This window comes from Carcharodon carcharias, chromosome 33 (assembly GCF_017639515.1).
Source record: "Carcharodon carcharias isolate sCarCar2 chromosome 33, sCarCar2.pri, whole genome shotgun sequence".
NCBI lineage: Eukaryota > Metazoa > Chordata > Chondrichthyes > Lamniformes > Lamnidae > Carcharodon > Carcharodon carcharias.
The window spans coordinates 14,358,210-14,382,551 of NC_054499.1; the positions used below are offsets into that span (position 1 = coordinate 14,358,210).

Sequence of the window (24,342 nt, forward strand, 5' to 3'; positions counted from 1 at the left end):
GCTCTTTCCAAAGGGCTAGATGGGCACGATGGGCTGAATGACCTCCGTCTGTGCTGTGTGATCCTATCTACATGATGCGGGTGTGTGTGTGTGTTTGGTGATTGGCGCTTCAACGTGAGATGGTCCAGATCAGCTAATATTATTTGGCTTCTCAGCGAAACACAAAACTGGACCCTCGGACCCACTGATTGACGAGAGGAGGCATTAGTTGGGGTTATGGGGTTAACCGTCTGATCCAGGGGGTGATGGGCAGCGACCCGTGGTTAAAAGTGAGATGTGTTTTCCTGCGTTAGCTGAAAAATTCAGACATGTCAGCGGAGAATTATGCAGGGCCAGCAAGGCTGTTATCCAACAAGTAAATTAAAGTCTGCACTTACTGAGTGTCGGTGCCTGGCACCAGCCAACTCGCTCCGAGCTCCTTAAAGCTGTCGGCATCATCACCATCGGGCTTGAGGTCATCGTCGGAGCTGATTCCGTTGTAGTTTCCTGCATCGGTAAACAGCGGGGCCTTTAGTCACCACAGCCTGTTGGAGCCTGAGCTCGATGGGCCGAAGGGCTTTGGCCACTGGGATAGGTGCGAGCAGGCACGAGCGGGGACGACCTCCCTCACCTTTAAGGGGTGGGGGGGGGGTGGGTGTTGAACGTGAGGAACAAGAGGGGGAAGTGTGGGGGGGCGTGGAGGCCACATTGCCAGGGTAACGAGGCGGTGGAGGAGTGGGTGGGGTGGGGGGGTAGGGGGGGGGGGGTGGTAATCATTCCCAGTCTCCCAACTCAGGAAGGAACGACCACCGTCCCCATCCCCAATTACGCCCACCCCCCCCCCCCCCCCCTCCCCCCACCATGAGAATCGGAAAGAATTAATTCTCGGGCTTGGAGGCTGATGCTTGGCAGATTAAACGAACCTTCCCCTCGATCTCCCTCAGCGCCTCCCCTCTCTCACCCACGGCATCAAAGAAGGTGCAGAACAAGCGCCCACGAGGGGTAGGCCAAAATCGAGAGGTTAACAGCCATCGGCTGGAGCCCTTTCCTCCAGGAAAGAGGAGGACGAGGGGTGCGAATAGAGGGTTTTAAAATTACGAAGGGGTTCAATAGGGGCAGATGTAGGGAAGGCGTTTCCACTTGGCAGGGAGACGAGAACCAGGGGACGCAAACATGGAGTCCATCCCTGATAAATCCGGCCTGGGAGTTCAGGAGAAACTTTGTTATCCAGGAGACGTGGAACTTGCGTCCACAGGGAGTGGTTGAGGCAGATTGCGTAGACTTATTTCAGGGGAAGGCAAGATAAGATTGCGAGAGAGAAATGCCAACAGTTATGCTTACACTAATTGGCACACCTTTGCACTCTTCCAGTCTAAACTCTGTTGACTTCAGCTATTGGGTTCTGATCCAACATTAATTAAAGCTCGGGGGCCAAAGTCTGGAAAGGAATCGGCCACCCAGTCCATAAGACATAGGAGCAGAAATTAGGCCAATCGGCCCATCGAGTCTGCTCCACCATTCAATCAGCTGATAAGTTTCTCAACCCCATTCTCCCACCTTCTCCCCGTAACCTTTGATCCCCTTACCAATCAAGAACCTATCTATCTCGGTCTTAAATACACTGAATGACCTGGCCTCCACAGCCTTCTGTGGCAATGAATTCCATAGATTCACCACTCTCTGGCTAAAGAAGTTTCTCCTCATCTCTGTTCTAAAAGGTCTTCCCTTTACTCTGAGGCTGTGCCCTCAGGTCCTAGTCTCTCCTACGAATGGAAACATCTTCCCCACGTCCCACTCTATCCAGGCCTTTCAGCGTTCTCCTCCTCTCCTTGCTGTCCCAGCCCTGGTGGTCTCCCGGTGACCCGTGTGATACGCTCTGCCCCTGACCACTCGGCCCCTCAAGCTTGTTCCACCGCCGTTCAGTTAGGTTATGGGCTGAGCTGTATCCGAGCCCTATCTTCCGGCCTTGGTCCCATAACTCTCGCTCCCCTTGCCCATCGCTCCTGACCCAATCTAATCCGTTAAAGACCCCGGTTGGGTCACCCCTCAGTCCTCCTGTACTCAAGTGGGTACAAGCCTATGCAGTCTTTCTTCATAACTGAACCTTTTTAGCCCCTATACAGGAGTGGGGGACCTTTCCCAACAGGTGGACACTGTGGGGATGGATCTTCACCACCCATCCCACCGGTAATGATATTTTGGGTTAATTAGTTCAGTTTTGTTTTAGTTACACCCCCCGCCCCCACTGCGTTTATTGATTTTCGTTTAATTTATTGATTTTTAAAATTGGTTTTGTAGTTTAGGGAGAGGAGGAGGGTGCCGTTCCCTCTGGAGCTCACCGCAGAGTCCGCAGAGCTGTCCCGCGTAGGAAGACGGGACAGTGACGTCCACGTGATGGTTCCCGTCGTAGCGCACCCTCAGGCCGAAGTCCGTCTCCAGCGCCACAAAGCCGCCGCTGACCCGTATCTCCAGCTTGTCCTCCACGAAGGCGGGAAGGTTGACCCGTCGCCCGTCCAGCTGTGAGAGGTGGGTGGGTAGCACTGTCAGAGGCACAGTCAGACCCTCGCTGGGAATTACCACCCCCCCCCACCGGCCCCATCAACCGCCCCCTCACCTACATCACCCACACCAACCCCACGCCCCCATCGCCACCCCCCCATCGCCCACACCACCCCCACTCCAACCCCCCATCACCCCCACCAACCCCACCCCACCCCCACAATCGCCACCCCCACCCCCACTCCAACTCCCCATCACCCCCACCAACCCCACCCCCACCCCCACCCCCCATCGCCAGCCCCACCTCCACTCCAACCCTCCCATCACCCACACCAACGCCACCCCCACCCCCTCCCCCACATCGCCACCCCCACTCCCACCCCTTCCCCCATCACCCCCTCACCCCCCCCAGTCACCCACACCCTTACCCCCATCCCCACCCCCTCCCCCCACCACCCCCATCCCCACCACCGCCCCCACCCCTTCCCCCATCACACCCAACCCCCTCCCCCCATCGCCCACACCCCCTCCCCCCATTGCCCACACCCCCTCCCCCCATTGCCCACACCCCCTCCCCCCATCGCCCACACCCCCCTCCCCCCATCGCCCACACCCCCTCCCCCCATTGCCCACACCCCCTCCCCCCATTGCCCACACCCCCTCCCCCCATCGCCCACACCCCCTCCCCCCATTTCCCACACCACAGCCCCCCCCGCCCCCATCACCCACAACCCCCTTCCCCCATCGCCCACACCCCACCCCCTTCCCCCCCGTCGCCACCCCCTCCCCCAACCACCCCAAGTCCCACCCCCACCCCCACTCCCTCCCCCCATCACCCCCAACCCCTCCCCCCATCGCCCACACCCCCACCCCCTTACCCCCCCCATCGCCACCCCCTCCCCCCACCACCCCAACTCCCACCCCCACTCCCTCCCCCCATCGCCCACACACCCTTCCCCCCATCGCCCACACCCCCACCCCCTTACCCCCCCCATCGCCACCCCTCCCCCCACCACCCCAACCCCCACCCCCACCCCCACCCTCTTCCCCATCACCCCCAACCCCCTTCCCCCATCGCCTACACTCCCACCCCCACCCCAACCCCCTCCCCCCACCACCCCCACCCGCACCCCTAACCCCTCTCCCACATCACCCCCACCCTCCTCCCCTCATCACCCCCGCCCCCTGCCCCACACCCTCCACCCCCACTCCCCACCTGAGGAGATGGACGCTCTTCACAGAAGAGTGTAACGGCACAGAAGGAGGCCATTTGGCCCATCGTGTCTGTGCCGGCTCTCCAAGTTAGCATTATGGCCCAGCGCTCTTCGCCCAGTCCATAGTATAGGGCCCGATTTTAACCCCGTGTAAAGTGAATGGGGTTTGGAGGGAGATGAAGTCAGGCCCGATAATCATGTCCACGACTGCCTTGGTTAGTTTGTTCTAGTGGGCAGATTCGGTGGGGGGGGGGGAGTTGGGGTCAGGGTTGGTTGGGGGTTGGTGGGGGGGGCGGGGCGGGAGAAGGGGTTTGGTGGTAGGAGGTGCAGGACCCTGGGGCCTAAATTGCCACGTGTACCGACCCAAGATGGTGTCGTCAATTGAGCCTGCGCGCAAATGGACCGTCCGACCAACACCAGCTCGACTCAGGCTCGATTCGAGGAGTTGCCACATCAGTTGGACCCTCAACTCTGTGCAGAAAGGGCCCCCGGCAGCAGGTGGCGATGGTGGGGGACAGCAGCAGCGAGCGGGGGACCTGGTCGGCCCCCCCTATGGGACGCCGAGCCGGGGCGGGGGAGGTGGTGTGCGCGGTGGGGAGTTGGGGGGGGTGGGGAACAGAGCCGGTGCCACCAGGGGAGGGAGAAATCAGCCTGGACAAACTCGTGGGCTTGTGACGGGCAGCGTGTCAGGAGCCCAGAGCAGCTTAAAACCCACGAGGGTGGCTAAAGAGCCAGGAAGGGGAAATTCAAGACCCAGCCCAGCCAGACAGATTGGCAGCACCCCTGAGACTGAGAAGCCTCATGGAGAGAGAGAGAGATAGAGAGAGAGATAGAGGGCAGCAGCCAGGAGCTGGACAGCAGGGCAAGCCTGGACATGCCTGGTAAGTGCTGCCCCGAGGAGCAGAGGCCCTGGCTTGGGAAGAGATCTGGAGCATTGGCGGGTGAATAGCCGTTTCTTGGAGTGACGCTTTCCCTTGACAGTTTATACGGTTTTGATGCCGGTGGAATAGGGAACCTTTTATGTAGCCTTCACGCGTGCTTAAACCACACGTTAAGTCTGAATTTTGGCCTCTTTGTTTTAATTAAGGTGTCAGAGGTAGTAAATATTTGTGGGTGGCCTATTGATTAGGCTTTACTGAAGAACTGTTGATTGCCCCAGATTCGATTCCAATGGATCATTAGGTTTTTATAGGCCGCATGCTGGATCAAACAAGGGGAGAGGCAGCGAGTGATCCAGATCCCTTCAGCAAGGTGCAGAGATCAGGAACTCTGGAGTTAAAACCCATCTACGTTTGCCTATCTCTTTTCTCCTTGGAGAAGGGAAGGCAGAGAGGAGATTTGGATCGAGGTGTTCAAAACCATGAGGGGCCTGGACAGGGTAGATAGGGAGAGACTGTTCCCATTGGCAGAAGGACTGAGAACCAGATTTAAGGCGATCGACAGAAGAAGCAACGGAGACACGAGGAGAAACTTTTTCAAGGAGCGAGTGGTTAGGATCTGGAAAGCGCTGCCTGAGAGTGTGGGGGAGGCAGGTTCAATCATGGCTTTCCAAAGGGAATTGCCTGAAGAGAAAACCAATTTCAGGGCTGGAGGGACTTGATGAGTTATTGGCTGCTGAGAGCTGGCATATACATGATGGGCCAAGTGGCCTCCTCCTGTGCTGAAACTGTTCCACGATTCCGAGAGAAGGGGAGCTTTCCCTAGTGCGGCCGGAAAAATATTTATCCCTCAACCAACATCACTTGAAACAAGGCCGTCTTGTCATTCTTGTTTGTGGGATCTTGCTGTGCGCGAATTGGGCGCCGCCTTTCTTAGATTACAAAAAAGCGACCATGTCTGAAAGGGAAAGCTGTGAAGTGCTTCCCGCTCTTTGGACCCCACGAGACTGCACCCCCCCCCCCTCCAACCCCACCAACCCAACGCCAGGAAGCCTGGTGGAGGGGCTTGGTGCAGAAGGACCCTCCTCCTCGCTTTCCCCCCGCCCTGAGATACTCACGATGACCCTCCGGCTCTTCAGCAGGGTGACGCGGTGCCCGTAGACATCGACGTGGACAGCCCTGACGTAGGAGACCCGCGTGTTCCTGCCTCGGTGCTCGTTGCTGGTCTCCACGTTGAAGCTGGGCAGGCTGGAGGAGGAGGAGGAGGGCTGGCAGAGCTTGGTGAAGGTGTAGGTGCAGTTCCCCATGAAGTCGTAGGACAGTCTGTCGAACGTCTTGTAGTGGGGGTCTCCGGAGGCGCTGCACATTCCGTGTTCTGTAAGAGACCAGCGGGGTTGGGGAGGGGGTCAATTTTCTGACATTGCACTGGACTGAAGTGGCGGATATTCGATGGTGGTGGGTGGTCACTGTATGGGGTCATGGGTCACTGCATGACTAACAGGCCTGTGTTCCCCATAAGATGGGGCCAACTCTGATTGGGCATGTTTCATCACATGACCACCTGCTGCCACTACCCCCCCCCTCCCCCACCACCACCCCCCAACACTCCTGCCATTATTTGCCCCCCCTACCTCAATTCTCTCTGCGCCCCCACCTTCCCATGCCAATTAGGAAAGCAAATTGTCCTGACTGGATGATTCTCGCCTGTCAATCACACATCCCTTGACCCCTCCTCCCCACCCCACCAACCCTCCCCCCCCGCCCATCTCTAACATTTTTATCCCGCACAAACATAATTGTTCAATTAAAATAGAGGGGGAAAAAATGATGTATTTTATTTCAACGCTCCTGGGGTTTATCTCCTGAAATGCCCACAGCAGCGTTGGGGGTGCCGGAGATTTAATCTTTCATTCCTGGGAGCCTCTGGGAGAGTCCTGGAGGATTGGCATCCCAACTTCCTGTCAACTTCCTTCCTACTTCCTATCACATGGTGTTGGCTGTGACTCACCATTGGACGATGGTCCGGCAGGACCTGCTGGTCAACAGTAAGATAAAAGCAAAAAACTGCGGGTGCTGGGAATCCAAAACTAAAGCAAAAATACCTGAAAAAACTCCAGCATGATGCCACCATCAAACACAACTTCCCTTCACCCCCACTGTCGGCATTCCGCAGGGATCGTTCCCTCCGGGACACCCTGGTCCACTCCTCCATCTCCCCCTACACCTCAACCCCCTCCCACGGGACCTCCCCATGCAACCGCAGAAGGTGCAACACCTGCCCCTTCACTTCCCCTCTCCTCACCGACCAAAGGCCCAAACACTCCTTTCAAGTGAAGCAGCATTTCACTTGCACTTCCCTCAACTTAGTCGACTGCATTCGCTGCTCCCAATGCGGTTTCCTCTACATTGGAGAGACCAAACGCAGACTGGGTGACCGCTTTGCAGAACACCTTCGGTCTGTCCACAAGCATGACCCAGACCTCCCTGGCGCTTGCCATTTCAACACTCCACCCTGCTCTCATGCCCACGTGTCTGTCCTTAGCCTGCTGCATTATTCCAGTGAAGCTCAACGCAAACTGGAGGAACAGCACCTCATCTTCCGACTAGGCACTTTACAGCCTTCCGGACTGAATATTGCGTTCAACAATTTTAGATCATGAACTCTCTCCTCCATCCCCAACCCCTCTCCGATTTTCCCCCTCCTTTTTGTTTTTTCCAATAATTTATATAGATTTTTCTTTTCCCACCTATTTCGATTATTTTTAAATGTATTTCTATCTATTGTTTTATCTCTACCTTTTAGCCTATTTCAATCCCTTCCCCCCACCCCAGCCCCACTAGGGCTATCTGTACCTTGCTCATCCTGCTTTCTACCCTTAATTAGCACATTCCTTAGATAATATCACCACCTTCAACACCTCTTTGTCCTTTTGTCTGTGACATCTTTTGGTTATCTCCACCTATCACTGGCCCTCTATCCAGCTCTACTTGTACCACCCCCCACTTAAACCAATTTATATTTTACCTCCCTTCTATTTTTCCTTAGTTCTGTTGAAGAGTCATTCGGACTCGAAACGTTAACTGTGTTCCTCTCCGCAGATGCTGTCAGACCTGCTGAGTTTTTTCAGCTATTTTTGTTTTGGTTGGTGCCGGTCAACAGGTAGGAAGAGCTCAGCCACAACAGTGGAGTCCGCCAACGCCCACGACGGCTCATTGGCTAAGGCAGTGAGCGCCAAACTACCTGGAGGCCCCAGGCCTGAAACCTGAGGTAGAGAATGGAGGCCTTGTGGCCCTTGGCTTGAGAGAGTGGGAGGGTGGATCATCAACCAAGGGATGGTTGCTCCTCGGCTGATGTCAGATAGACAGAAGATTGGACCCAGTGCTTTGCAATAGTTCAAATGGGGAAATACGGTGACCTCACTGGGCTATAGCTGCCCAGGATAACTGCCCGAGGACATGGGTTCAAAATCCACCTCGGTAGCTTGAATCCAAATGGATAAAAACCTGGAAATTAGCAACAGTGACTAGGAAACCCTCACCGATTTGTCATAAAAAAAACCCATCTGGTGCACTGATGTCTCTCAGGGAAGGAAATCTGCCATCCTTACCCGGTCTGGCCTACATGTGACTCCAGACGCTCACCACTAGCAAGCCGCTCAGTTCAAGGGGACAGGCAATGAAAGTGACGCCTACGCCCCATGAAAGTATGAAGTAAGAAAGCAAGCGCGGTGAACATGCGTCTGGACCGGTGTCACCCCCGAGAAGGGGGGTGGTGCCCGCCTGTGGCAGATCGAGAACTCGAATCCGGTTTTTAAAGGAAAAAAAAACCTGGAAGTATGAAGCTGTTTGTCGTCAGAGTTCCAACTGATTTGCTGTGTCGTTTAGCGGAAGGGGAACCAGCCCCACACCCACGTGCTGGACTCTTAAGTGCGCTCTGAAGTCATTCAGTTGCACCCACCACCAACGTCTCGGAGCAGCTAGGGAACAGGTGATTAATCCCAGCCTTGCCAGTGGCACCCACCCCACTGAACGAAAGGGAAACCTTACCTTTGGGGTGGCAGCCGTAGACGCCATCCAAGAGGGCGCATATCTCCAACGGTGAGCAGTCCGTCTTCCGGCACTTGGTCAGCTTTGGACTGACGCAGGTACATTTCTCCTTGCACCCTGGGAGGTACCAGGACTCATTGATCTGCAAGCGGAGAGAGAGGTCCTGACATAAACTGTAGGCGCCAAGAATGGTTACAGCGCAGGAGGAGGCCGTTCGGCCCCTTCACTCACATGCCCCCTCTCTGTAAAGGCAACTCAGCTCCCCACAGCCCTTCAAATTTTCTCTCTGCAGAGAATGATCTAATTCCCTTTGGAAAGCCACCCTTAAATCTGCCCTAACCACCCTCTCAGGCAGCCCATTTCTGACCTGAGCCACCACAAAATGTTTTCCCTCCCATCGCCTTTGCCAATCACCTCACCTCTCGATGCGTCCCTCTCTACCCTCTCCGGGCCCCTCCTGATTTTGAACACCTCCATCAAGTCTTCGCTCAACCTTCTCTTCTCCAGGGAAAGCCACCCTGGTTTCTTCAATCCATCCACGTAATCTAAAGTCCCTCATCCCTGGGAACCGTTCCCGTGATTCTTTTCTGCACCCTCCCTAACGCCTTCACATCTTTCCAAGTGTGGTGCCCACAACTGGACACAATACTCTAGTTGCAGCTGAACCAGTGTTTCATTAAGGTCCATCATCGCTTCCCTTGCTTCTATCTCCATGCCTGTATTTATAAAGCCCAGGATCTAGTATGCTCTCTGCCCTGCCACATTCAACAATACCCAGCCCCCGATTCCCGCCCCCCACCACCACCACCCCCCACCCCCACCCGCCGCTCCTGCACCCCTCTATAGAATTATATCCTTCATTTTATATTGCCTGTCCTTCCAATTATCACTCTCACCACCTCCTCGACTTTACTCTGACTGGTGACCTCCCCTCCTCCATCGTGCCGCTGATGTACCATTCTTTGGCCACAGGTGGACCCGCTCCCAGTGTGCCCCTAAATGGCGAGTGCACAGGCTATCTGATCATGGAGGGCATCACAGCCCAGTCTTTTGTTGTTGATGGTAGAGGTTACCAAGGGACTGGGGATAAACTGTTTTTGTGTGTGTGTGTGTCTGTATATGTGTGTGTGTGTGTGTGTGTATGTGCGCGCACATCTGTGTGTGTGTGTGTGTCTGTGTGTATGTGTTCGTGTGTGTGTGTGTGTGTCTGTCTGTGAGCGTGTGTGTGTGTGTGTGTGTATGTGTGTGTGTGTGTGTGTCTGTTTGTGAGCGTGTGTGTGTGTGTGTGTGTGTATGTGTGTGTGTGTGTGTGTGTCTGTTTGTGAGCGTGTGTGTATGCGTGTTTATGTGTGCACGCACGTGTGTGCATTTGTGTGTGTGCATTTGTGTTTGAGTGTGTGTGTGCGCGTGTGTGTGTGTGTGCGCGCGCATCTGTGTGTGTGAGGGTGTATGCTTGTGTGTATGTGTTCATGCATGCATGTGTGTCTGTTTGTGAAGGGGGGTGTGTGTGTGTGTTTGTGTGTGTGTGTGTGTGTGTGTGTGTGTGTGTGTGTGTCTGTGCATGTGTGTTTCTGTGTGCATGCGCATGTATGTGCGCTGTGTGTGCATTTGTGTGTGTGTGCTTGCATGTTTGTGTGTGTGTGTTTGAGTGTGTGTGTTGTGTCTGTGTGTGCGCGCGCGTGTGTGCATATGTATGTGCGTGTTCGTGTGCGTGAGTGTGAAGGGTACTCACCATGTGATAGTCACCCTGCAGGTCAGAGCACCCACAGTCGGAGAGGGGAACGCACTTTCTGTCACTGAGAACATATCCAGGGTCACAGTCACATCCCTCAATGCACTTAGTTGAACAGTTGGAGGGGTTGGGCTGGGCGCAGGTGTTGGGGCACAGGTTGGCACACAGGTTGTAGTGGGAGTGTGCCTGGCATGGTGGAGCTGTGGAAGAAATGGAAAGTGGTCACGCAACGAAAGTGCTGCTGCATCTTCCTCGAGATGAGGTATTAAAGGTGCAGTCCAGATGAAAGGGGTCACAGGGGGTGAACTTACAGGAGGAGGGACCCTGTGACAGTCAAGCCGAGAGACCCTAACACAGGCCTCAAAATGGGGTCACTGCCTCATGGTAGCCAAGGCGATGGGATGAGGCACTTTTCACCCTATCCAAAACTGTGAGTAGATATATTTTTTGCAAAGTTTCTCTGGGGGGGGGGTGGTGGTGGGGGAGGGGTGATGGGGGAGGGGTGGTGGGGAGGGATGGTGGGGGAGGGGTGGTGGGGGAGGGGAGGTGGGGAGGGGTGGTGGTGGGGGAGGGGTGATGGGGGAGGGGTGGTGGGGAGGGGTGGTGGGGAGGGGTGGTGGTGGGGGAGGGGTGATGGGGGAGGGGTGGTGGGGAGGGGTGGTGGTGGGGGAGGGGTGGTGGGGAGGGGTGGTGGGGAGGGGTGGTGGTGGGGGAGGGGTGATGGGGGAGGGGTGGTGGGGAGGGGTGGTGGGGAGGGGTGGTGGTGGGGGAGGGGTGATGGGGGAGGGGTGGTGGGGAGGGGTGGTGGTGGGGGAGGGGTGGTGGGGAGGGGTGGTGGGGAGGGGTGGTGGTGGGGGAGGGGTGATGGGGGAGGGGTGGTGGGGAGGGGTGGTGGGGGAGGGGTGGTGGGGAGGGGTGGTGGTGGGGGAGGGGTGGTGGGGAGGGGTGGTGGGGAGGGGTGGTGGTGGGGGAGGGGTGATGGGGGAGGGGTGGTGGGGAGGGGTGGTGGTGGGGGAGGGGTGATGGGGGAGGGGTGGTGGGGAGGGGTGGTGGGGGAGGGGAGGTGGGGAGGGGTGGTGGTGGGGGAGGGGTGATGGGGGAGGGTGGTGGGGAGGGGTGGTGGGGGAGGGGTGGTGGGGAGGGGTGGTGGTGGGGGAGGGGTGATGGGGGAGGGGTGGTGGGGGAGGGGAGGTGGGGGAGGGGTGATGGGGGAGGGGTGGTGGGGAGGGGTGGTGGGGGAGGGGAGGTGGGGAGGGGTGATGGGGGAGGGGTGGTGGGGGAGGGGTGATGGGGGAGGGGTGGTGGGGAGGGGTGGTGGGGAGGGGTGATGGGGGAGGGGTGGTGGGGAGGGGTGGTGGTGGGGGAGGGGTGATGGGGGAGGGGTGGTGGGGGAGGGGTGGTGGGGAGGGGTGATGGGGGAGGGGTGGTGGGGAGGGGTGGTGGGGGAGGGGAGGTGGGGAGGGGTGGTGGTGGGGGAGGGGTGGTGGGGGAGGGGTGGTGGGGAGGGGTGGTGGGGAGGGGTGGTGGTGGGGGAGGGGTGGTGGGGAGGGGTGGTGGGGAGGGGTGGTGGGGGAGGGGTGGTGGGGAGGGGTGGTGGGGAGGGGTGGTGGGGGAGGGGAGGTGGGGAGGGGTGGTGGTGGGGGAGGGGTGGTGGGGAGGGGTGGTGGGGGAGGGGAGGTGGGGAGGGGTGGTGGTGGGGGAGGGGTGGTGGGGAGGGGTGGTGGGGGAGGGGAGGTGGGGAGGGGTGGTGGTGGGGGAGGGGTGGTGGGGAGGGGTGGTGGGGGAGGGGAGGTGGGGAGGGGTGGTGGTGGGGGATGGGGGGAGAAGCTGGGTGGGGGGTGGGGGGAGGTTTCCAGCCCTTTTCTCTCAGGGGTTCAGCCAACATTAAGTAAGGGGGGGGGGCGGGTTTGGCCAGGTCGAGATCCAATATCCCACCATGGTCGTGACAGAAATCCGGAAATCCGCCCCCCCCCACCACCGGCCTTTGGGGGAGGGGGGGGTGGAGATAAAAAGACCCCGGGCATCACCGAACAATTTTTTTTCAATAGTCAAAAGCTTTCACAGGAAAACCTCACCAGAAATCTGCCCCCACCACCCCGCCAAACCCACTCCCCCCACCCCCCCACCCCAACCCCACTCCCCCCAACCCACACCCACTCCCCCACCCCCCCACCCCAACCCCACTCCCCCCAACCCACACCCACTCCCCCACCCCCCCCCCACCCCAACCCCACTCCCCGCAACCCAAACCCACTCCCCCACCCCCCCCCCCCACCCCAACCCCACTCCCCCCAACCCACACCCACTCCCCCACCCCCCCACCCCAACCCCACTCCCCGCAACCCAAACCCACTCCCCCACCCCCCCACCCCAACCCCACTCCCCCCAACCCACACCCACTCCCCCACCCCCCCCCCCACCCCAACCCCACTCCCCCCAACCCACACCCACTCCCCCACCCCCCCCCACCCCAACCCCACTCCCCCCAACCCACACCCACTCCCCCACCCCCCCACCCCAACCCCACTCCCCAACCCACTCCCCCACCCCTCCACCCCAACCCCGCTCCCCCACTCCCCCCCACCCCACACCCACTCCCCAACCCACACCCACCCTCCCAACCCCACCCCAACCCACACCCACCCCCCCAAATCCCCCAACCCACACCCCCCAACTCACACACCCCCCCGACCCTACCCACCCCAACTCCCCCAACCCACACCCACCCCTCCCAACCCCACCCCAACCCACACCCACCCCCCCAAATCCCCCAACCCACACCCCCCAACTCACACACCCCCCCAACCCTACCCACCCCAACTCCCCCAACCCACACCCACCCTCCCAACCCCACCCCAACCCACACCCACCCCCCCAAATCCCCCAACCCACACCCCCCAACTCACACACCCCCCCAACCCTACCCACCCCAACTCCCCCAACCCACACCCACCCTCCCAACCCCACCCCAACCCACACCCACCCCCCCCAAATCCCCCAACCCACACCCCCCAACTCACACACCCCCCCAACCCTACCCACCCCAACTCCCCCAACCCACACCCACCCCCCAACTCCCCCCCAACTCACACCCACCCCCCCCCAAATCCCCCAACCCACACCCCCCCAACTCACACACCCCCCCAACCCCACCCACCCCAACTCCCCCAACCCACACCCACCCCCCAACTCCCCCCCAACTCACACCCACCCCCCCAAATCCCCCAACCCACACCCACCCAACTCATACACCCCCCTAACCCCACCCACCCCAACTCCCCCAACCCACACCCACCCTCCCAACCCCACCCCAACCCACACCCACCCCCCCAAATCCCCCAACCCACACCCCCCAACTCACACACCCCCCCAACCCTACCCACCCCAACTCCCCCAACCCACACCCACCCTCCCAACCCCACCCCAACCCACACCCACCCCCCCAAATCCCCCAACCCACACCCCCCAACTCACACACCCCCCCAACCCTACCCACCCCAACTCCCCCAACCCACACCCACCCCCCAACTCCCCCCCAACTCACACCCACCCCCCCAAATCCCCCAACCCACACCCCCCAACTCACACACCCCCCCAACCCCACCCACCCCAACTCCCCCAACCCACACCCACCCCCCAACTCCCCCCCAACTCACACCCACCCCCCCAAATCCCCCAACCCACACCCCCCAACTCATACACCCCCCTAACCCCACCCACCCCAACTCCCCCAACCCACACCCACCCCCCAACTCCCCCCCAACTCACACCCACCCCCCCAAATCCCCCAACCCACACCCACCCCCCCAAATCCCCCAACCCACACCCAACCCCCCAACCCCACCCACCCCAACGCCCCCCAACCCACACCCAACCCCCCAAAATCCCCCAACCCACACCCACCACCCCCAATCCCCCCAACCCACACCCACCACCCCCAATCCCCCCAACCCACCTCAACCCACTCCTCCCGCCCACTAACCACCTCCCCCCCACCCGAAGTCATAACAACGTGTGCTGGCTCACTGCAGAAGTCCGGGGTCCTCCAGTTGTGGACGGTGGCCTTGGCGGATTGACAGGCCTCGGTGTAGGCCTGCAGCTGGTCACACAGGGTGGGCTGGTAGTCCGGGAACCGGCACATGTCGTAGACGCAGTTGTTGAAGTAGGGCAGGGGGTCCACCACCTCGACGCAGTCCCTGTTAACGGGAGCAAACGTTACTCGACGCGTCGGCCTCCGGGTGAATCTCCCTCACCGAGTCGGTCCTGGGCTCCGTTGGCCGGAGGGATCCGGTGACACCGAAACCGAGACTACTGGCTGCGGCCCTCAAACTAATGGGTGGGCAGCAAGGGGAAAAGGAGACTTGAACTGTTCCTCAGAGCAGGAATGGCACCCGGGTGCAGTTGGCTGACGGTGTCCTCTTCTGGCAAGACCACCATTTGTTGACCATCCCTAATTGCCCTTGCACCGAGTGGTTTACCAGACCATTTCCGAGGGGCAGTTAAGAGTCCAACCACGTTGCTGTGTGGGTCTGGAGTCCTGTGTAGGCCAGACCGGGTAAGGACACCAGATTTCCTTCCCTAAAGGGGGCATTAGTGAGCCAGATGGGGTTTTTTTTTAAACAACACTCTAATAGTTGTCATGTCCCCGAGGCTAGTTTTATATTCCGGATTTTATTGATTGAATTGAAATTCCACCGGCTGCCTGTGGTGGGATTTGAACCCCTCCCCCACCCCGTCCCCCAGAGCATTAACCTGGGCCCCTGGATTGCTAGCCCAGTGGCATTCCCACTCCCTCACCGCCTCCCCGCTATGTTAAGATAGAGCAGGGGGAGGTTTTCCTTTTCCTTGGTACTCTTGCCACTCGTGTTGGAGTTCTATACCTAACCTCAACTCTCACAAAGCTAAGTTTGATCCCAGTAAACATTCAGAGAAAACCCTGTACAACTGGCTGCATGTGGGATCCAAAAAACATCCCCTGTTATTGGAAATCCACGCACTCGCAGTGGGTGTAACACCCCCACCCCCACCTTTAACCTCCACTCTCCTCTCTGTCCACACTCCTTCCAGGTTAAGCAGCGATTTACCTGCCCTTCCTTCTATTTAGTTGACTGAGTTCGATGTTGACGAGCGGGTTGGGTCTAGGCTGATTGGGTGCCCGCTTTGCGGAGCACCTCTGTTCAGTCCGCAAGTGTGGCGCTGAGTCTCCAGATAGATGCCCGTCATTTTAATGTGCTATCTTGCTGACACAATGACCTCTCTGTCCTTGGCCTGCTGTGAGTGTCCCAATGAAGCCCAATACAAGCTCGAGTGCCTCATTCTTTGGTTAAGGCACTTTACAGCCTTTTGGGCTCAATATTAAGTTGAACAACTCCCTCCCTAACAGCACTGTGGGTGTACCTACACCACAGGGACTGCAGCAGTTCATTAGGTAACTCACCACCACCTTCTCAAGGGGCAGTTAGGGATGGGAAATAAGTGCTGGCCCAGCCAACGACACTCACGTCCCGTGAAGGAATACTTTTAAAAAGATCAGACTGTAATCTCTGCTCCTATTTTTGTTTCCTTTGTATGTTTTAGGTTTTTTAAAATGATTTTATGGAATGGGGGCGTCGCTGGCCGGGCCCAGCATTTATTGCCCATCCTTAATTGCCCCTTGAGAAGGTGGTGGTGAGCTGCCTTCTTGAACCGCTGCAGTCCATGTGCTGTAGGTACACCCACAGTGCTGTTAGGGAGGGAGTTCCAGGATTTTGACCCAGCAACAGTGAAGGAACGGCCGATATATTTCCAAGTGAGATTGGTGAGTGGCTTGGAGGGGAACTTCCAGGTGGTGGTGTTCCCATGTGTCTGCTGTCCTTGTCCTTCTAGATGGTCATGGATTTGGAAGGTGCTGTCTAAGGAGTCTTGGTGAGTTGCTGCAGTGCATCTTGTAGATGGTACACACACTGCTGCTACTGTGTGTCAATGATGAAGGGAGTGAATGTTTGTGGATGTGGTGCCAATCAAGCGGGACTGCTTTGTCCTGGATGGTGTTGAGCTTCTTGAGTGTTGTGGGAGCTGCACTCATCCAGGCAAGTGGGGAGTATCCCATCACACTCCTGACTTGTGCCTTGTAGATGGTGGACAGGCTTTGGGGAGTCAGGAGGTGAGTTACTCATCGCAGGATTCCCAGCCTCTGACCTGCTCTTGTAGCCACAGTATTTATATGGCTAGTCCAGTTCAGTTTCTGGTCAATGGTAACCCCCAGGATGTTGATAGTGGGGATTCAGTGATGATAATGTCATTGAACACCAAAGGTCGATGGTTAGATTCTCTCTTGTTGGAGATGGTCATTGCCTGGCACTTGTGTGGTGTGAATGTAACTTGCCACTTGTCAGCCCAAGCCTGGATATTGTCCAGGTCTTGCTGCATTTGGACATGGACTGCTTCAGTATCTGAGGAGTCATGAATGGTGCTGAACATCATCAGCGAACATCCCCACTTCTGACATTATGATGGAAGGAAGGTCATTGATGAAGCAGCTGAAGATGGTTGGGCCGAGGACACTACCCTGAGGAACTCCTGCAGTGATGTCCTGGAGCTGAGATGACTGACCTCCAACAACCACAACCATCTTCCTTTGTGCTGGGTATGACTCCAACCAGCGGAGAGTTTTCCCCCGATTCCCATTGACTCCAGTTTTGCTAGGGCTCCTTGATGCCACACTCGGTCAAATGCTGCCTCGATGTCAAGGGCAGTCACTCTCACCTCACCTCAGGAGTTCAACTCTTTTGTCCATGTTTGAACCAAGGCTGTAATGGGGTCAGGAGCTGAGTGGCCCTGGCAGAACCCAAACTGGGTGTCAGTGAGCAGGTTATTGCTAAGTAAGTGCCGCTTGATATCACTGTCAACAACACTTTCCATCACTTTACTGATGATGGAGAGTAGACTGATGGGGCGGTAATTGGCTGGGTTGGATTTGTCCTGCTTTTTTGTTTACAGGTCATACCTGGGCAATTTTCCACATAGCCAGGTAGATGCCAGTGTTGTAGCTGTACTGGAACAGCTTGGCTAGGGGCGCGGCAAGTTCTGGAGTACAAATGTTCACTCCTATTGCCGGAATAGTGTCAGGGCCCATAGCCTTTGCAGTATCCAGTGCCTTCAGCCGTTCCTTGAGATCACGTGGAGTGAATCGAATTGGCTGAAGACTGGCATCTGTGATGCTGGGGACCTCCAGAGGAGGCCGAGATGGATCATCCACTCGGCACTTCTGGCTGAAGATTGTAGCAAATGCTTCAGCCTTATCTTTTGCACTGATGTGCTGGGCTCCCCCATCGTTGAGGATGGGGATATTGGTGGAGCCTCCTCCAGTGGTCTGTTGAATCATGTTGCTTCTGCTTTCAGACCGTAGCTCGCTCACTCTGGGCACCCCTTCGATCCTTTCTTGTCCCCATGACCACTACCTTTGTCCCTAGTTGGAAGGCCAACCCCTTTGTCATTTAATCTCTCCTGTCCTCCACCCTGTCAGGGTCTTGTGTCCTTCCCGACCCCTTCCATTTTAACCTGCTTGAAACGTCTCCCAGCACTGGTGACAAGTCACCGGCCTGAAACGTTAACTCTTGTTTCTCTCTCCACGGGCACTGACTGACCTGCCCTTGCATTACCTGCTTTCTAATTTCAGATTTCCAGTGTTCGCCGCGTTTTGCTTCGGTAACTCAAAAATCTCCTACCTGAACGGTCCCGTGGGGTCAGTGATGAGGCTGCACTGTTCATTCGCCTTGTCGAAGACATCCTTCTCGCATGGACTCGGGTTAATAGTCCTACATCTGAAATATAGACACATGACGCTGTGGGTCTTTGCATTCCTGTCATAAGACAACCGGTTACCTAAACATTGGTTATGGCTTGCTTTTGTGGGGGGGATATAAACCAGCGATGTGCAGACACCATGAGGCCTAGTGGAGAGGCCTGAGGCAGGCCCAAAATGGGGCCCTTGCGCCTCGCTTACCTTGTTCGGATGTCATGCGCCTCGGTAGAATATGAAACCATTTCCCTCTTCCGAAGCAGGGTTCGGACAGCTACCGCATCAGTGGGCAGGAGGGGGAGGGAGGAAGGGTGAGGCGAGACCCCGATTTCCATCGCTCCGCCATTGGCGGCCGTGCCTTGAGCTGCCTGGGGCCCTAAGGCCTGGAATTCCCCTCCCTCAACCCCACCCCCGTTTCTCTCTCTCTGTCTCTCTCTCCTCCTTTAAGATGCCCCTTAAAAACCTACCCCCGGCCTAGTATCTCCTTACGCCTCTCGGTTTAAGCGCGATTTGCTGGTGCTTTGGCTATGTTCAGGGTGCTGCACATTATCGTTACTGTCCTACTGAGGAGTCATGGGGAGCGGTCCTGCTGGTCAACAGCCCGAGCTTGGGCCACACCTCGTTCAAACGTCCGGCCGCAGACCAACAGAAACTAAATTTGGATCGTGTGAAAAACAGGCCACAAACCCGCGTTGGCACAGCCACCCCAGGATTCCAACCCCCCCGGCCCCCCCACCGCCCCACCCACCCCACCCTTTCATTTTCTCTCCTCAGGCCAGAGCTGAACCATTGACGCTCACGCCTTTCCTCTGGCCACGAGTACAGGCCAGCCTGGGCCTTCGATGGTCAGCCACGGCCCACACTCTCACCTCTGAAGGCTGAAGGCTCCACCAGGGGACAATCCCGCGATTCGGCAAACAGGAACGAATAGGATGGGCTTGAGCGCACCCTTTCTGTCGTGGGGCTGGGCGGGGCAGGCTGGGGTGGGGAGGTGGCGTCTTTTGGACGAGACCTTAAACCGAGGCCCCGGTTTCCTTGAAAAAAAATTTCGTGGAATGTGTGCGGCACATTCAGCCCCTCATGCCCCATGCTAGCCCCTCTGCGAGAGCGACTCAGCCACTCCCGCTCCCCTCCCTTGTTCCCGGAGCACCTCAAATTATATTTTTCTACAGGTAATGACCCAATTCAGCCTAGACAGAATCTGCCTCCACCGCTCTCTCCGGCACCGCCTTCCGGGCCTTAACCCCTCGCCGGGTGAAGAGGTTCTCTCTCGTTTCACCAATCGCTTTCAAAATGGAGTCCCGTGCTTCCGGACCCTTCCGCCGATGGGGGTAGTTTCTCTCGATCTACCCTGTCTAGAACACTCACTATCGGAAGGGGAGCCGGGTGGGGGGGTGGGGGGCAGTTTTACCCTCGGCGTTCTGACTAATAGTCAACCCTTCAACCAACCAACAGGCCTGGGATAGGTGAGCAGGGTCACTACCACGTTGCAGTTTGTGGGAGCTTGCTGTGCGCAAATTGGCAGCCGTATTTCTATACAGTGACGACATTTCAAAAGACAGAAAGCGCCTAATTGGCTGTCAATCATTTTGGGGCACCACAAGATTGCAAAAGGCGCTATGTAAATGCAAACTCTGGTTTCTCTAGCCTCTGCGGCTCGCTAGTTGATTGGGATCATGACCTTGTTCATTGGGCTGTCAAGAGATTCCGAATAATTGTATCTGAAGTCTGATCTAAACTGATGTACGCAGGAGAGGTATTGGGGGAATCGATCCGATGCCGAGCGTCCAGGCAACTCTCACCTCTCATCCTCATCATCCTTTGTCTTCCAACTGTCTCCGAACATTGTGCTGTTCGTCAATAAGGCCCCATCTGGACTCCGGTAGTCGTCGGCGTCATTCCCGTTAAAGTCGCCACAGAGCCCACACATCTGTCCGCTGTAGGAGCTGAGAGAGAAAGAGAGACCTTTACAGCAACAACCGGGTGTGAGGCCCCTGGGGCTGAGGGGATGAGGGGTCTCCAGAATGATGACGGTCAGACTGATGGTAGCTCAGGGTCACAGGGCACATCACACATGCAACAGATTATTTTTCATTCTTTCATGGGGATGTGGGCTTCGCTGGCTGGGCCCAGCATTTATTGCCCGTCCCTAATTGCCCCTTGAGAAGGTGCTGGTGAGCTGCCTTCTCGAACCGCTGTAGCCCCTGTGGTGTGGGGGGCGGGGGGGAGTGTTAGTGCTGTTAGGGAGGGAGTTCCAGGATTTTGACCCATCGACAGTGAAGGAACGGCCGATATATTTCCAAGTCAGGATGGTGAGTGGTTTGGAGGGGAACTTCCAGGTGGTGGTGTCCCCATGTATCTGCTGCCCTTGTCCCTCTAGATGGTAGAGGTCGTGGGTTTGGAAGGTGCTGTCTAAGGAGCCTTGGTGAGTTGCTGCAGTACATCTTGTAGATGGTACACACGCTGCTGCTACTGTGTGTCGGTGGTGGAGGGAGTGAATGTTTGTGAATGGTGTGCCAATCAAGCGGGGCTGCTTTGTCCTGGATGGTGTTGAGCTTCTTGAGAGTTGTGGGAGCTGCACTCATCAAGGCAAGTGGGGAGTATTCCATCACACTCCTGACTTGTGTCTTGTAGATGGTGGACAGGCTTTGGGGAGTCAGGGGGTGAGTTACTCACCGCAGGATTCCCAGCCTCTGACCTGCTCTTGTAGCCACAGATATTTTTATGGCTGGTCCAGTTCAGTTTCTGGTCAATGGTAACCCCCAGGATGTTGATAGTGGGGGATTCAGTGATGCACAAGGACAATGATATCACAGTTAAGCTAATTGGCATCAAACAAGTTGCATCTTATAGCAAGTTAAATAAGGTATCAGCAAGATTACAGACCTGTCTAAAAGAGTGTAAGTATTGGAATTCAGTGTGAATTATTTATGTTGGGGTGTTTGTCCCTGCGCTGAATATATGTACATTGAGTTGTATATATGTGGGTGAGTTAGATGTACATGGGTGAGTTAGGTACATGTCAGTGGGTTAGGTATACCAGCTCACTGAGTACAGATCTCTGCGGCTGTGTGTGTGAGTGTGCATGTGTATGCGTGTGTGTATGAGTGTCTGTGTGCGTGTGTGTGTGTGAGCGTGCATGTGTATGCGTGTGTGTGTGTGTATCTGTGTGTGTGTATGTGCGTGCATGTGTATGCGTGTGTGTGTGTCTGTGTGTCTGTGTGTGTGTGTGTGTGAGCGTGCATGTGTATGCGTGTGTGTGTGTGTATCTGTGTGTGTGTGTGTGTGCGTGCATGTGTATGCGTGTGTGTGTGTGTGTGTTTGTGTGTCTGTGTGTGTGTGTGTGTGTGTGTGTGAGCGTGCATGTGTATGCATGTGTATGCGTGTGTGTGTGTTTGTGTGTGTGTGTCTGTGTGTGTGTGAGTGTGCATGTGTATGCGTGTGTGTGTGTTTGTGTGTGTGTGTATCTGTGTGTGTGTGTATCTGTGTGTGTGTCTGTGTGTGTGTGTTTGTGTGTGTGTGTCTGTATGTGTGTCTGTATGTGTGTCTGTATGTGTGTGTGTGTGTGTTTGTGTGTGTCTGTGTGTGTGTATTCATGTACAGGGAGAGTGAGTGGAGAGTCTATGTACATGGAAGCAAGCAGGAGGTAGCTGGTAGCTGTGTGGACTATTGTGTCCTGTTCTGGGCATCACACTTTAGGAAGGATTTGAGGGAGTTAGAGACAGTGCAGAAAAGATTTATGAGAGTGGTTCCAGGGATGAGGGACTTCATTTATGTGGATAGGTTGGAGAAGTTGGGACTGTTTTCCTTGGAGAAGAGAAGGCTGAGGGGAGATTTGATCGAGGTATTCAAAATCATAAGGGGTCTGGACGGAGTTGACAGGAAGGATCGAGGAGGAGAGGGGACCGAGTTAAAATAATTGGCAAAAGAAGCAATGGAGACATGAGGAGAAACTCTTTCATGCAGCGAGTGGTTAGGATCTGGAATGCGCTGCCTGGGAGTGTGGGGGAGGCAGAGTCCATCGAGGGATCTGGAAAGGAAGAACGTGCAGGGTAACGGGGAGAAGGCAGGGGGAGTGGGGCCAGGTGAATTGCTCTGTCGGAGGGCTGGCACAGCCGAGCGGCCTCCTTCTGTGCAGTGACAGTTCTGCGATCCTGCGTAGCTGGTCCCAGGAACCCGCGGCCCAGTAGACTCACAGACATGACCCCAGAGGTGCCAAACTGGACAGATGCTGAAATGCCTTCACAAAGCGATATCCTGCTTTACCCTATCTGGGATAACATGCTAACGCCAGTGTTAAACCAGGGGAAACAGCTGCTGTCAACACTCGCTGGGAGCAGAGCTACCTTGCACTGTGGCGTGAAGCTGGGGAGGGGTAATGAAAGTGTGTGATGATAGCAGACGCTATGTCACTAGCTACAGGGTCTATGTCGATGGGCAGGGGCTTCACAGAAGTAGGTGCAAAGTAGGAGGGAAGGACAGGGGCACAGCAAAACAAAACGCCAGTTGGGGCACTCAAGTCCATGGGACTCACCTGGATACAATTATCTTCACAAAGTGATTCCCGTCGTATTGTACTTGCAAGCCAAAATCTGTCTGGACCACGACATAATGGCCGGACTGAGAGAGCTGGGCTCTCCCCACAGTCTTGGGCAGCCGAACCCTTGTTTGGTTTAGCTGCAAAGCAGAAGAGTTGGGATTGGTGTCAATTTATTACATTTTTTTGCCTTTCTGATGGCCGCATCTTTCGGACGGCTTTCCTACGCTGGAGGTAGAGGGTCGCTGGTGCCGCTGAGTCAGAAATACTCTATTAATGGTCGCTTAGCGGTACAGAACTTGATTATCACTGAAAAGAGAGACATTACCGAAGCGTCTTGTCTTGCACTCGTCGGGACAAATGCAAGAATGCCAAATTTCAAACAAACGCAACAATTTATACTACAGGAGAAAAAAGGGTGCTGATTGGTTGGCAAGTCAACTCTGATTGGCCGAGGTGTTGCCGTGGAGAGAGAGCAACGAGGGCTATAGGCTCCTCAGGCTCCGGGGCGATTCAAAAAAAAGGCTCAAGGCTTGAACATGTTCCTTTTATTTGCAGGGAATGGGTCCCTGTGTTTGGATGGATGTCACCTCCAGCACGTGTAAATGGACCACGTTATGAGCTCTTAAACCAGTTTGTGAGTATAGCTATTAGCACACTCGGGATTGTTCAGTCAGTGCTGCCCGATCGCGGATTCACAGCGATCATTAGGCATTTGTGTTTTGAGTTTTTCAAATGTGGGCTGGTTGAGTGCGGTCCGTACTCTTGCCTGTTGCAAACCGCTGAAGGAACACGTTGTTTGATTTGATCAGCCAATAGGTGAGGGGCACGGGCCTACGCACCTGGGATCGAACCGGCACCGAAATTCATATTTGCCTCGATGGTGCGGTAGGCAGAACGGGAGCGTCCAGTTAGTGGAAAATACCACTCGCTTGGCCACTGCATGGTGGCAGCGTTAAACGACTGGCTTAACCTGGCGTTCAAATACTTTATTGGTCAGATGTCCAGTCTGTGCCTGGCCGCCATTGGCTCCCAGCAAGGAGGGCATTGCTGTGGCCACTATATATCCTACAGCTATGGATTCAGGGTCCAATTAGACCACCACTGGCGGCCTTGACCCTGTACTCTGGGTTCTGGGCGGGTTGATATTCATCAGCCCCCTTTTTAAAAATCAATAGGCGAGTTTTACTCTCTTTGTTTCTCAGTTTTGCCTCATCATCTTTTTGCAGCTGGAAGACAGTTTGTGGGGATGAGGGTTCCCACCTCCTCCTCTGCACATCCCAGATCCTTGTCAGCTTCATGCCTTACACTGTGACCAACAACAGGACATTTGCCATGGGGGATGATCTCCAGTGAACCTCAGCTGAGGCCCCGGTGCACCGGAGAACGGGGCCCGTGGCTGTAGCTGTCAGAGTAGGCCTGGCTAATTTTGCCCTCCCTATACTGGGGCACCTGAAGTCCTGCCACCAGGGAGAGGTAACTTAGCACAGGCCATAAATCATCCCAGAGGTTTTCTAGGGTGTAACAAAGAAATCGACACAGGATGAAGGTAGGCCTGTAAAAGAGAGTGAGAGATAGAGAGATAAAGAGTGAGAGAGAACAGGAATTAGAAAGAACAGGGGTTAAGAAGAACAGGAGAAAGTGAGAGAGGAGAGTGGGAGAGAGAGAACAGGCGA

The 24,342-nt window shown here is 56.2% G+C and overlaps 1 protein-coding gene across 1 annotated transcript in view; it reads right to left on the reverse strand.

Moving 5' to 3' along the window:
* The window catches only part of LOC121272254 (zonadhesin-like), a 64,019-nt gene that overhangs the window by 35,908 nt on the left and 3,769 nt on the right, over positions 1–24,342 (reverse strand). The window contains exons 4-13 of the mRNA XM_041178783.1: positions 22,664–22,806; positions 19,932–20,075; positions 18,999–19,163; positions 18,056–18,190; positions 14,376–14,545; positions 10,350–10,549; positions 8,602–8,759; positions 5,689–5,929; positions 2,319–2,496; positions 378–486 (exon numbers count right to left, since the gene is read on the reverse strand). Of these exons, the coding sequence (XP_041034717.1) occupies positions 378–486; positions 2,319–2,496; positions 5,689–5,929; positions 8,602–8,759; positions 10,350–10,549; positions 14,376–14,545; positions 18,056–18,190; positions 18,999–19,163; positions 19,932–20,075; positions 22,664–22,806 (1,643 nt within the window). The remainder of the gene's footprint in view (positions 1–377; positions 487–2,318; positions 2,497–5,688; positions 5,930–8,601; positions 8,760–10,349; positions 10,550–14,375; positions 14,546–18,055; positions 18,191–18,998; positions 19,164–19,931; positions 20,076–22,663; positions 22,807–24,342) is intronic.